At 41.0% G+C, this 14,854-nt stretch overlaps 1 protein-coding gene across 1 annotated transcript; it reads right to left on the bottom strand.

The window, feature by feature from the left end:
• Positions 1-7,454: 7,454 nt before the first annotated feature.
• lfng (LFNG O-fucosylpeptide 3-beta-N-acetylglucosaminyltransferase) lies at positions 7,455-14,559 on the bottom strand. Its single transcript, XM_041974572.1, has 8 exons — positions 14,047-14,559; positions 10,324-10,372; positions 10,014-10,116; positions 9,774-9,927; positions 9,601-9,686; positions 9,318-9,483; positions 9,115-9,200; positions 7,455-9,025 (listed from the first exon to the last, which is right to left on the bottom strand). Exons 1-8 carry the CDS (start codon positions 14,440-14,442, stop codon positions 8,959-8,961), a joined length of 1,107 nt encoding a protein of 368 aa, XP_041830506.1. The 5' UTR covers positions 14,443-14,559; the 3' UTR covers positions 7,455-8,958.
• Positions 14,560-14,854: the final 295 nt, after the last annotated feature.

The following is a 14,854-nucleotide window of genomic DNA, read 5'->3' on the forward strand; positions in this document are numbered from 1 at the left end:
CACAAATCAGAGAAAGGTTTCACAAATCAGAAACTATATTTTTCAGATTCAGTAGACTCTGTAGAATAATGTAAGACAGGTTTGACCTGACTCAGTGTAATATTATAACATCTGGACCAGCTATTATGGGTAAAAACGGCAGAAAAATGAGTGAAATCTGCCTTTATTGCGTTTTCACAAATCAGAGAAAGGTTTCACAAATCAGAAACTATGTTTTTCAGATTCAGTAGGTTCTGTAGAATAATCTAAGACAGGTTTGACGGCATTGAGTATCAGTAAAACGCAGGGTTAATAGAGAAATACAGTCACTTGCGTTCTGACTTAAGGGTCCCTTAAAATTTCCCTTAACTAGCGAATCGGAGGCTGCGCGAATCGGAAGCCAAGTTCAGCAGTATCACGTACAATTATATTACCGCCAGCAGCAGAGCAAGCGAACCAACGGCAGCCGGAGTGAGGCAGCCTGTGAGCCAGCGGTCAGGGCACGCAAACCCAAGCGTTACGGATACGAATCCTGACACGCATTTGTGGATTTCTCACGGAACAAGTGTAGCAAAATCCACGTGTGTAGAGAGAGCCAATCCAGAAGCTGCTTGACTCGTAACCAGCGATTTGTCTGTATTTCTGGGTCTTGTAGCTGAAATACTCCAGGCATTCATGTCTCTCTGTGGATACAGATCGGTCTGCACATGTGCAGATCTTAGCACGCATTTACAGATTGGTCTACACATTTGCAACTTTAAATACAGATTTGTGGAATTTTTTTACACATTTGCAAACCGGGTTACACACAAGTTGTTTTACACATTTGCAGATTCTTGTACAGACACAGAAATCTCATCACACATTTGTGGATTTATTTACACATTTGCGAATCCAACTGTGCACACACAAATTAAGATACGGATACACGACTCTCTGTATGCATTTGTGACTTTCAACACGGATTTGTAGATAATATTGCTACAATAATAGCCCCATAATATGGTGAAGCCCTTCCCTGGAAAAGTAATCAACTTGATGGCAAAATATTGCTCCAAACCGGTATTTATCATTCAGCAATAGCGGAGAAATATCATGTGTGCTAATGCACCCTCAGTTGGATGCTAGCTTTAAAGCAGCACTACTAAACTGCATCCTGTCTCTTCTCTGAGCTCTGTTCAGAGAGTAAAAGCCAGTCTGATGTTGACTTTTGTCTTATCTCTTGCTGTCACTTTCTCTCTTTCTGGTCCAAATCAGCCAGTGTGTTGAAATCTAGTTGCTGGCGTGTGATGCAGTGATTAGAAGCAACACACAGCAGTCATGGGATGTTCCAGGCTGGAACACAAAGTAGTGCGGTTTCTCAGCCTCTGGATCCTGCAGGGCAATGACGGCATCAGGAATGTGCACAATGAATGCAGTAACTGTATATAGTGTTGCTTTAAGCTGATCGGTCTCTGTCATTCAGTACATAACATTCAAGATGAAATTTGAATTTTAAAATTAAATTTCTCAGTCCAGGATAGTTTTAATCCTCACCTGAGTCCATCTTAAACAAAGTGAGCCTCAGAAAAGGCTGCTGAGTCTCTGGATCTGGTCGATGTATCTTTTTAGAAGCTTTTTCCATTTATGATGTTGTGTGCACTAACAGTGGCGTCCCAAAGCCCAGTCAGTCCACTTGTTCACATTATAGTATGTTCTCAAATGTGTTTGAAAACCCCAAATTCATGTAAAAAATGTATGTTATCATCAATTATAAGTTGCTGAACTATTTGTCCATGTAGACTTTTACAAAGTGGTGAATCATCAGTGTTCCTCAATCCTGCCCTGCATGTAAGATGTGTTCCTACTCCAACACTCCTGATTCAGATTCATGAACTTCCTCATCAAGTTCTTTGCAAGCATGTTAATGAAACATTCATTTTCATTCAGGTGTGTAAAAGTAGGGCAACCTCTAAAACATGCAGGGCAGTGGGTCCTGAGGACCTGGACTGAGAAACACAACTCTACTCATAACCAATTTATTAATTAATTAACTAATTTTTATATATATATAATTTATTTATTTATTTAGCAAAAACGATCCCATTATGTATCTCAAATACTTAATTTGTGAACTTAATGGTTCATGGGGGGTTTTGTTCACTTCAAAAATATGTAAATGTATTCATGCGTGTGTCATGAAGTGAGAGAAAAATCTAAATATGTAGTCAAACATGCTCTGTGCATGCTCCACAGTTCCCCTTCAGAGCTCTGATTGAATAAAGTCAGTACATGATAGAAGAATGAAAAAATATGTTCAGTGTTTTAGTATTTAATGTGTTTGATTATATAAAACTGTTTACCGCATGGGTATTGTGATATTAAGAATGACATCAATTTAGTATTGATAATACACATGTGTTAATATGATTCTATCCTAAAAGATTAAAACCACATTGATTGCAAATCATTGTGTTTTGAACATTTTTACACTTAATTTAAAAGTAAAAAATGAAGAACTTGGGGGATTTGTCTGACAATGTAGTTTTTTCACGGACAAGTGGTCAAATGTGTGGTTGAAAAAAGAAAAAAGGATGTGCTGTGCTGAACTCTGCAGTTTAAAAAAAAACATAAATAAAAGAGAGAGAGGGGAAAAAACACTTCTCCAATACATATTTCAGCTGAGTAAAAAAAATAAAAATTCTTTCAGTCTAGCTGATCCTCCTCCACATTCCTCTTGTTTTCCATTCAAGTGCTGCTTACAGAGTTCAAGTCTCTCCACTGAGTGGATATATGATACCTGGATTATGGTAAACTCCCACTTGGTTGGCCTTTGTAGCACATTCTGAGTGGGATTAAGGCCTGTGCCAGTTGTTGTGAGATCTGGCCAGCCAGGCTTGTCCCGCCACCTCTAATCCTGCAGACAATGCAGGCTGTTAATTGGAGACGGTCTGATATAGCAAAGGAAAGTCATGAAGACAATGTGTGAATGGCCAGCGTCTCTGTAATCCCCTGCACCCTGAGGAATGTCCCTCTGTGGCATCCATCCATACTTTACTAAATCTATTCCATCACCTCCTCCCACATGGGGGTTTCCATTATACTGACAGTTAGAGCTGCTGTTTTGCTGTGAGTCAAACAAACACAAGGTGTGCGACTTTAAAGAGTTGTGAAATTTCACATTTTCCACTCAGAGCACTGGCAGGAGGTGCAAAAATGCACACGGAGATGTTTGTGTTTTAAACAGACTGCTCTGCAAGGTGTTAACAACTTACTAAAGAGCACTTCCTGTCATTGCAACGTAAAACAGGCTGGAAATAATGTGCTGTTCCTCTTCTGCATCTTTTTTAGACTTTCTCGTAACCATTTTGCATCACCGTCACGTCTCATCTCATTGCCTTTCATGTCTCTGTGGTCATTTTTTTAAACTTTAGTTGGTTTTGGTTTTTTTTTTGTGTGTGTGTGCATCTTATGGCACTTAATGATATTTTAATCATTTCTGTTTTGTGTAACACACTGAGAGATTCCTCTTGAATTTTACAGCAGTTAGCCAGCAACAGTTCCAAGTTGTCCCAAATAAAAGAACAAAATATCATATTTTTGTTTTACATTTTGTTTTGTATTTCCATGTTGACATCTGGCTTTACTTTGGCTTTGTATTGTATCTCTTTGTGGATGGTTTTTACCTCTTCATTCTTTGTGGTTGTTGGTTTGATTTTCCCGGCTGCTGTTTAGATTTCATCTCACACAAGGGCCATGGCTCTATTCCTGGTAGACCTGTGGTAGAATCGTGGTGCAAACAATCCAACTTCTTATCAACTACTGACTCTGTCTTAGGTGTAAACAAAGTGCTTTGCAATGTTTTTCATTCACACACCATTAGCAGTTGAGTTGCCAAGTCTGCTGTTAGGCTTCACCCAGCTAACTGAGCGTCTCAGTAAATGGACTGTATCTGTGTAGCACTTTTCTGCTCTTATCAGATTTATCTGACAAAGCACTTTAACACTACATGGCAATTCTGTGTAAGCACTTCTATACACATTCATATGTGGAAACTTACAATTGGTAGACAACTGCTCTTCATCTGCTTTTTGTTTCATTCATTTTTTTTCATAAATGATGTCTTTGGGTTTTCAGATCATCCTCTGATCTGATTAGCTTCTAAAAGTAGAGTAGGGGTCATCTACAACCATAATACAAAGTTTCTGCTATGTTTCTCAGTAAAATTGTATTAAAATCAACAGAATTAAAAGTCTAGTCTCCCAGAAAGACCAAGAGAAATTCATCCATGCATTCATCTCCAGTAGGCTGGATTACTGTAATGGTCTTTTAACAGGACTTCCTAAAAAGAGCATTAAACATCTGCAGCTCATCCAAAACACTGCTGCCAGTTTTAACCAGGACTAAGAGATCTGAACACATCACACCAGTTTTGAAATCTTTACACTGGCTTCCAGTCAGTCACAGAATAGATTTTAAAACCCTTCTGCTTGTTTACAAATCCCAGAATGGTTTAGGCCCAGAATACATCTGTGAAATGTTCAGAGAATATAAACCTAGCAGAGCTCTTAGATCCAAAGACTCTGGTCAACTAGTCCAGACCAGAGTCCAGACTAAACATGGAGAAGCAGCATTTAGCTGTTATGCTGCAAACAAGTGGAACAAACTGCCAGTGGAGATTAAACCTTCCCCAAATGTAGACACTTTTAAATCCAGGTTAAAAACATTTCTTTTCTCATGCATGAAATCTGCACTGTAACTTTTTTTTAACTTATCTTGCTTTTAATAATTTTAATATAATTTATTATTTTATTGTGATTATGTGTTGATGCTTTTTACTGTTCTAAATATCTGTAATGTCTTTGTTTTATGTAAAGCACTTTGAATTGTCCTGTACATGAAATGTGCTATACAAATAAACTGCCTTGCTTTGCCTAAAAACTGTCTTTTTGTAAAGACTGTGATGACAACATGAAAATTGTCCCAAAAGCTGGTTGAAGTGTAAAAGCTAGAGAAATGTTAATACAACCAAATGGAAATATTTAGCAAACAAGTTGTTCAAAGGCTATAAAGGCATTAGGAGATCATCAGTGGAACAAAAACTAAAAGGAAAAATTATATTTACTTCAGAAAACCTTTCCCAGTAAAAAAAAAAAAAAACAACAGCCTAAACAATCTTTCGGGGAACAGTCAGATAACAAAAAAGAATGATTCCTGGAAAGTTTCCCAGCATGCAAAAAAAAAAAAAAGATTTTAGACACTCTCTGCACATACTGTCAGTTTATGACGAGTAACAGAGAGGTTTTCAGAAAGATGCATATTTTTCAAAGTACGACTCAAACTGAGACAGACACAAGTCATGCGGGCTCTGTGTGTTTTGTAAACAGAATTCATAGATAATTTGGATACTGGAAATACTGGAAAAAGAGAGTGGAAATCAGCCACAGTAACAGCCCCTGGTCATGTTCCCCCTCAGTTCACTGACAGGCAGGTAGTCTCCCAGAAAGGACGCGTGCAGTTAGACGTTTGTGTTCCGAAATCTCTCACCTGTCAGCTTATCATGCACAAGCACATGCAAAACAGCTATCTGCAAAACTGAGATCATTCTGTTTGTCATTTTGTGCTTTCCATTAACATATTTACCAGTTTAAGTGGAAGATCAACTGAATGATACCCTTTTCATGTTGTCACATGTTGGAAAATGTGACAGTTTGCTTTCTTGGAAATAAGAAGAAGCCCCTCTTTTATGTGTTTGACTATAAAGTAACTGGTAGCAACTTATGCGATTGTTAACAAACACTTGTAAAAAGCACAAAATTTCAGCTCATTTTTCAAGCCGAGTTAACAAGTCGTGGCTGCACATTTTGTCCAAATTGCTTCTTCTTTGGGAGAAATCCCTGCGCTCTGTCCAAGCTGTCTCCCTGCATGAGGGGGGAAACTTGGGCTCAGCTTTGTGTAAATTAAAATGCTAATAAAGTACGCTTATAAGCTTAGTCGGACTGTATTATTGTGCAGCTGCTGGTATGGGAACAAGCTCAATTGCAATAGCAAACATGAAGGGTAAGATAAACTGTGGAAAACCACCAAAGGACCATAATAATATAAACTGCTGCTGTTATTTAAAGTTGCTCACAGATGTTTGTGTGTGATGATTTACTGATGCAGAGGGATTACAAATAAGCTTGACAAAATGGTTTGAGGTTCATTCAAATATCAGATTTTACTCCTTCTGTTTTTGCAGAACTGCACATGCAGTTCTGTGTCTGAATTATTGAGTTTTAATGGTTTAACATTGATTTTAAAAAATGGTGTGACACCCACTTGAAGCTTTTAAAGTCTGAGTTTATGAAGATTAGAGACTGATTAGACAAAGACACTAATGATTTGTTGTTTATATGAAAACTTTTCTCTTTGCCAGGAAAAGATCAAACTGCTACTGATCTGATTACTGTTTGCAATTTCACAGCGAGACAGATTTATAATACAAGAGTTTCATGCTTAAGCCACATGCCCTCTTTTCCCATGGGTGCAGTGACAGGGAACAGATCTTTCTCTCTTTCCTGTCTGGAAAAACTGATTGGACTTCTGAAAAATTGCTTAAAAACTACCAGTCAGTCAAACTGCCCTGTTTGTTTAGTCTGATAAAATGTATTTTTTGAAGCTTCTGTTCAGATTAATAGGAAACATTTTTAGTCAACTGAGAGAAGGAAAGTACAAGGTGAAAAAGACTGATACTGTGTTTGAACATGAGCTTCAGACACATGAAAGACTGCAGCTTTTCCCACTATACATCTCTGGAGGACAAAGCTGTGATTATGGTTTGTGGTGAGGATGTTTGCTGCGAGTAATTTGTCTCCCATGCGAGGCTTTGATGATGGATGTTCAGCTCTGCGTCTGCTACAGTTTAGCCAACTTGGGCTTCTTTTGGTGAAAACACCTTCTCCCTCCTTATTCTCTGTTCATATTTTATTTCATTTTTCTTCTTTACAAGGTATTCAGTCATTTGATATTTGATATTTTTTTTTTCTCTCTTTACATTTGAGGCACTCTGTTGAAGGGGTTGAGGTACTCAGATCCTTAGGATATTGCAATATATTACAAATGTAGTCCAAAATGGCCACATAGCGGTGTGCAAAAGTTTGGGCACTGAAGAGTCAAAATGTCTGTTAGTGCGAATACCAAACAGAAGATTACCTCACCTCCTAAAAGCATAAAGTTGAAGATTATTTCAGTAATGTTTTTAGGATTACTGTGAGATTTTCTTCTAAAAAAATGAATGAATGTAAATGTAAAGTAGATAGAAACTACAACTTTAAGTTAAATAAAGAAGAGTTTTCTACTTGCGCTGCAGTAAATATCTTATTTATTTCTCTGTGTCATTGTCTGCTAATGTGCTTTTGTGCAACCAGATTTGGTATTTGACTGAAGCTTGTGTGTCTAAAATCATCAAATGCATGATAATTTTTAACATCACAATAAAAACATGACCAAGGGTGTAAAGTTTCTCAGTGGTTATGCACTTTTATTCAAAGTTTTAGGTCCCACCGTGGGTCCCATGGTAGTTAATACCAGGATCAGCTCATAATCCCTGAGAAGCCAGTATTGGGACTGAACTGTTCAAACCCTCCAGATACTGGAGAATATACAGCACAGTCATTAAGTACAGTTCAAAGCAATACAAAACGACCACGGCCAGGTCATTAAAAGTGTCAGCCACAACAGGAAAATGACATTCTAAGCATATACAATCACTACGTATTAAACAAAGATGCAGTATACAATACTGCAATCAGGATGTGTAGCGTAACCCAACATGGGTGAGAGACGACACAGAGGGAACAAACACCTCCATGTGGAAACACAGATGCTGCTCTCATCTCACAAGCTCAACAGTAACCAGCAGGTAATGTGAGTAAATACGGAACAATCATGTTGATGATAACAGAAGCTCCCCAGTCTTTTGTGCAAACTATTGTAGACTTTTTTCTTCTTCTTGCTGTTTTGGACTCACTTCTTAAAATGGCATTTAAGTGAAAAGCCAGTTATTTTCCACTGTTGTGTCTTGAGAGGTGAGAGGGCGGCATCTGCTCATTTGTAACACAGCTGTGCAACTTTCAAACAACAAAAAACAAGACTTTTCAAAGCAATTCAAAGCTGATTGTAACCCCCAAAACAAAATCTCTTCTACTCATCACTTTTCCCTGATTGTAACTAATGCAAGGAGTCTTATTAAATACATAAAAATGAATAGAAAATAAGATTTTGAGGGGTTATTTCTTCTTTTTTTTTTTTTTGAGACATAAATCTGAAGTATGTCATTAAAGGACGTAAACTGGGTCTGTTCACTGTAAAATATTAGAAAGGGAAAAGTGCTTTGTCCTGATATACTTCAGATTAGGCCCCAAGATAGGATGCACTTGGATATCTGCCTACTGCCAGTTCATTTTGTAGAAGATATACTTAACACTGTTCAGTTAAAAGTACAATAACATCTTCATATTAGCGCATTTATCCGGAGTCATCTGAGTTAAAACAACTAAACAAATGCCTGGCAAAGGAAATTATATGGAATACAAGGCTCAAAGCCAAACATAAACACGAGTGGCTTTGTATATTTAAAAGCAAAAAAGAAAAGTTAATGTAAAGCTGGCAAAAGGCTTGAATATATGACGATACATTCTATGAGAATTGCAGATACATTTACAAGCAACATATACATCACAAAGCTCAACTGATTGCCTGCAAAGCTTTACGGTGAAAGCCATTTCCTTCCAAGAGCCTAGGTCCTTCCCCCGAGCATTACAGGATGAGGTTCTGGCTCCGGACAGGAAGGAAAAGTCCCGAGGCGGGCCGCACAGCAGCCCAGTAAAACCATTAAAGACCGTGAACCGCTGCAGTGAGAACACAGCAGCTATACGGTCTGATACCAAACACTGGTCCCTGCGAGCCTTTCAGATACCGAGGCGCGACAGGGACGAGGATGAGAAAGGAGCGGTCGCCTCAGAAGGCAACCTGGGGGACACACCATGGAGTGTCTGGATACAGGAGACAATGCACAGACTTGAACCTGGAGGAGAGAGATAAAAAAAAAAAAAAGTTAGAGTGACTGGAAGTTTCTAAATCTGCAGCCAGTGCTGAAGCAGAAGAATCTCTCACCTTGATGGATCCTCCTCCACTGGAAAAGCCCCTTTCAAACTGATGGTGTTGCTCTTGTTTTCAAACATCCCATAACTGAGGGTGATCTAGAAGACATATCAGCAAAAAAAATGCAAAATATTTAACACAGAACATCTCTTTCGTGCTGAGAGGTGACTTCAGTGCATGAATGAAACAAAAAAGATGCAATGTAAGGCTCTCACCTGTTTGTGAATCTCAGATCTTGATACCTGTTGCAGGTTTTCCAGGTGAGAGTGGAACAGGTTGCTGCGGGTAAGAGGGACCCCCAGAACCGACTCAATGATATAGCCGATGGTGCAGTCGTCAGGCAGACGGATCTTCTCTGCTGTGTTCATGAAGTGACCGCCACTGAGAGGATGAAAATACACATACGTGGTTAGTGGTTAGTGGTGCTTTAACATGAGGGTGAAAAGCCAAAAAGAAAAAAAAGAAGAACACAATCATGCAGATGACTGCAACTCTTACCTGGCCCATGGGCTCATCTTCAGCGCCAGACCCCGACTCACACAGAAGCCTGCTCCTCCAGTGGCAAACCAGAAGTTGACTGGTTTCTAAAAGAAAAAGGTACAAAATAGGGTTTATAATCAGCATTATTAGACACTTTATTACAGTTAGGGACATAAGGTGCTTCAAATTACCATCTTGTTGTCGCCCAGCCTCTCTGTGGCCTCTATGGGTCGGTCCAGACTGGGTTTACCGATGTACATGTCCTGGGTGTGGAGGTACTGAGACAGGTGCTTCACCAGAGTCCGAACATTCACATAGTTGTCATCATCTACATGACAGAACCACCTATGAAGCAGGAAAAAAAGAATGATAAGATGCACTCACAATCTGGTGAATAATGAATCAATTTGCATTTAAAAAGAAAAGCGTACTTTTTTCCAGACTCGATGAACTTGTCATATTCCACCGCCATCTTACATGACAGAGCTTGCCGGCTATGAGCTGCGGAGCAGTTGGTGTTGATTGCATGACTCCCTGTGGCCGCAACGAAAGAAAGTTACAGCATGAGAGGCATCATCAAAGAAAGCGCTGTGTATTTAAATACTATCTTTCAGTGGCGAAGAGCCCAAAGGTTTTTTTTTTAACACTTAAAATACAATTTCATTTTGAATGACTGGCTCCTTTCTAATCAAACAAAGCGCATCTCTGTACTGAGCATGAAAGTTTCCTCATAAAACTTACCAATTTTCTTTTTTAGCTCCTCATCTTCTCCATCTGTGAAGATGTATGTCTGTGGAAAAAAAGGAGATCACAGATAAGAGCGCTAGTCTGCCAACCCACTAAAACAAAACAAGTCTGCCTGATCATGTGAAGTGGTCACACGCTCAAGCTCAACACAAAGTCGCTCTTCCTTGCATCCAGCCGCTGTGATTAGCATCAATCAAAGTGTCTTTTATGCAGTGGAAAACACACTGAGTTAAACAGCCCCCCTGCTCTAATAAAGCCCTTTTGTCCTGCATTTTACTCTCTCCATGGCAACTATGCAGCCGCCCCAAAGCATCCCAGACAAATAACAAAGGAGGAGGCAGACTGTCCGCCTCCCACACACACTTCATTCATGTATCACGTCCCCTGGCTGAGCCCCTCGCCCTGCAGGGACCTGCTGCCGGGCCTTGACGTGTTTACTCTACTAAAACAGTGGCATAAAAATGTTATAGTCAACACAGTCGTGATGAACCACCCTCTCAACCTTCCTTTGTCCCCACTGCTGCATGACTGACAGATTCATAAAATCATAGGAGTTAAACCACCAGACTGCAGACGCTTGTTGAATGCAGCAATTAGTCATAAAAGAAGTGAACAACAAAGGGCATCTTGCAGGAACACACTTTAAAGAAGAGGGAAGGGATTACGACTCTCTTTATGATTACTCACACTGAGCAGGTGCAAGATTCTCAATAGTGATGATGAAAAGGCAGCAGGCCGCAGGCTTTGTAACTGCCAGGGGTCTGTTTACTCTCCACCTCAGGTGAGGCAGCACCTGCCGAACATCACGCCTCTTTATCTGCACCACGTGTCTCTGCATGCCGGGTCATGGTGCCATATGACAGAGCACTTTCTGCCAACTACAAGTTTGAGATCTGCCTCAAATATGAGAATGATTTTTTTTGGAATTACAAGACACATCTCATTCCTCCGGTTTACTTTTTCAGCACAAAGCGAGGCTGCTCTGGCAGTTTGTGGAGCAAATTTCGAGCAGATGTTTCTCCATGAGCCTGTATTTGTTTAAGGAAGGGTGGCGGTTTCGCTGGTGAAGGGATCAGAGGCTGGTGCTGTTTGCTTTAAAGCTTGCTGAATAGACGACCTAATCACCGAGGCAGCTGCCAGAGCTGCCAGGGTACTGACAGAAAAGAGGGTGGGATTGGGGGGGAGGAATCTCACTGCTGATTAGTAAATCGAAAACCGTGTGTGGTCATTCACCCCCTTTTCGCCCCCTGTCCTGCCTCCCTCCTCCTCCTTTTCTTCCCCCCCTTCTGAGCCACATACACTGCCAGAGGCTCTTGAATAGAACAATGCTGTGAGTTTTCATGCTGGGTAAAGCCTCCACTGGGTAAATCCTGAGCATGTTTGCAGGCATTTGCATACAGCTGCAGGAGTTAACTAAAGAAAAAGCTCCCGGGGAAACTTTTTCAGCTGCCATTGTTGCTAAACTGAAACTTAAAGGAACAGTTACTGTTATGGAATACTAATGTGAACCCTGGAAAGAAAAGAGGGGAGGAAAAAAGATAATGGTGTGTGAAGCAGAAGGAAGAGGGCATGAGGTGAGGAGAAGAGGAAGAGGAGAGCAAAGAGACAATTGGGTGGGGGGGTGGGATGCTGCACTCCTGACCACAGGAAGGACTGGCACGGCCCTGTCTGAGCTGAACGTGGTGCCTGGCTGGCTGTCTCCAGCTCCACAGGAAGGAAGGGCACCGGGCTCCCTTCTTTCCATCAGCCACCTCCACCCTGACTCCTTCCCCCTTCTGTCCCAGACATTCAACACATTTCAGCACTTTTTGTCAGGACAAATGATTCCAAAAACAGCTCAGAGAATCGCCAGAGCAGCAACAGATGAAGCTTGTAAGCCAACTACTTGTACTTTATTGCTTCATACTAAAGCAGTTTCATTAACTCTACTACACCGCTAAGTGTTTTTTTTTCTTCTTCTTTTCATTAAGGCTAAAAGCACTTATTGTTGAAGTGCTGGCTAATTATCATACTCTTAAGAGAGGAATGCATGGCACACTATCATGGGGATGTTAGTGCGAGCAGTTCAGGCACCCGAAATACATTTATGCATTTAATGAAACAAGACAGTGTATTTCAGATTTAATATTTAAAATCGTGATCTTAAAGCCAAGGGATCTGGCATTTATTAGCTAAAGAGGACAGCTATTTACATAAAGACGCTAGAAAAAAAAAGAGCTTTTCATGATTTGAATGGGCTCAGACACTAAGAAGGTCTGTCATAGAGATAATCTACTCTGCCAAACAGCAACTGCATTTGCATTGAGCTAAAGAAATCTCACTTTAGGTGGAAAAAGCACAGAGAAATGAAAGTTTTCTCATGCCTACACACTTTTACAGAACTAACACTTTTGTTTCTTCCTTAAACAGCTTCAAAAATAAACCAAACTCCACAGATGTTCATCAGCTGAGCGTGAGAATCAAAAACTGAGCTCAGAGGATGGCCATATGTACATGGTGGGAATTCTGATCATCATATGGCCAGCATTAAAAGCTGTCCTTTGTTCCATCTCTTCTGACCACCTGGCACCCTTCCTCCTGAAACTCCCTCTTGCATTGTGGTCCTCAGTCTGTCCTTTTTGTCCTCACAGCCACTTGCCAGCTGTCTGTCTATCAGCCCTGCTGTTACCACTGTGCGATAGGTTGACTAACATCATCCACTACATTAGCTGCAAGCCAATTAGCACACAAGAGGTGGGGTTCTAAGGAATGGTTTGGTCATTAGTGTGAGCTGTGCAGGCAATTTTCACTAATCATTGGTTCTGGAACCCATTATCACCACAATCCCTGACAATAAACATGTCTCAAGTGAAGAAACATCCTGTCAAAGTTAAGGTTTGAAAGAGTGGAAACCAGTGTGTGACAGCAGTGAGGCAGTTACAAAGACTTCTGCAAAATCAGATGTGACGTCTCTGGTTACAGGATAAAATCACTTTGACTACGTTTCTCCACACTGCAGCCTTGTCTTTGTGCACCTTCTAAAAGAGCTTAATTCTCAAGGACACAATTTTATACCCAGCATGCATTTCCTCAGCATAAACTTGCCTACAGATGCACCCTTTTGTCCCTGGCATCCCCTTAACGAAGCCCCCGTTTTCCCATCTCTCCAGTATGTCTGACCCAGACTCAGCTCCCACGTTCCCATGGAGAGAGGGGAGACAAGGGGCTGGGAAAGCTTTTCTTCCCCCTTCAGAAAGACGCTTTGTTAGTCCTGGAAGGGGGACAGCGTTGGAGTCGGTGCTGTGAAGCATCCATTGCACCAGGGGCATTCACAGGGACACCCAAAAGGAGGGATAATAGGGAGTGGGGAGACAGGGGAGGGGGGTTGAAAGAGGGAGATGAAGGAGTCCTGAAACTGCTCCCTCCGTTCTCAGGGGCATCACTCAGAGGGGAGTAAAAAGTGACAAAGCAGAGGTTTACAGGGGTTGTGTGCCTGTTTCTGTGTGTCATGTGTTGACAAGGGGAACAATGCAACACTGTAAATAGCCATCACCTGCATGAGCACAAAGCACAGCCAGCACCAGCCCTCAAACTAACAAATCATCTCCGAAAACCTTAACTTTAGCTTTTAGTGTTAGATTAAAAATAAAAAAAATAAAATAAAATAATAATAATAACTTTAAGTATTTTAAATGCATAAATAAATCATATGCAGTATTCATTCTGCACTTATTTTACCTGTTGCACGTTTCTGGAGATCCAAGTCTCCATAAGCAGGTTCAGCCTGGACTGGTGGAACTTCTTGGTGGTCTTCACAGCGATGAAGATGTCATCCGCGCTGATGTCCTCAGCGGGAGGAGGCTCAGCGGAGGTGGCAGATGAGCCTGCGGGTCTCTCCACCTCCCTACGTCCTCGGGTCAGTTTGGTGAAATACGCAGAGAATCCTTTCTTATCACGAGCGCTCCCGAGCGACGCTGCGTCTTGGAGGAGAGAGTTCGCACCAGTGTCCTCCCCTGTGCTCTGATCCGTCACCTGAATCTGGAGATGCTGCACAAAAACCCCGAGCAGCAGCAGGCAGAGACACGCTGTGCAGGTTACAGAGATGGCTGTCTTCTTTCCATTATTTGTCAGCATGATTAAACCTAAAAAAAACAACTAAAAACTATTAAGTGGCGCAACGAGCTCCTGATGCAAAGTCCATATGGTGATGTTTCTTAGTATAAAACAAAGTGATAAACATATAATCCTTAAGAAAGTATGGCAACGAAATGATTCAGTTGTAAAGTGGGACCATATATAAGCTTCCACGCTGGCCACGCCTGATGGGAGGTCCGTGAATGAAGCACGGGGCGTGGTTGTCTCTGTGAGTGTGCGCCTCAGTTTGGCTTTGACAGATTTGACCCCCCCCCCCCCCCAAAAAAAAGCGCGTCACCTGGAGGAGACCTGCATCTCATTTGCACAATTCTGACTCATCAAGTAAAACAGCAAATCCCACCTTTCCCTTTCATGTGTTTTTTCTCTCTTTTTCTAAAACTGTTTGAACTTG

This window comes from Melanotaenia boesemani, chromosome 2 (genome assembly GCF_017639745.1).
Source record: "Melanotaenia boesemani isolate fMelBoe1 chromosome 2, fMelBoe1.pri, whole genome shotgun sequence".
Taxonomy (NCBI): domain Eukaryota; kingdom Metazoa; phylum Chordata; class Actinopteri; order Atheriniformes; family Melanotaeniidae; genus Melanotaenia; species Melanotaenia boesemani.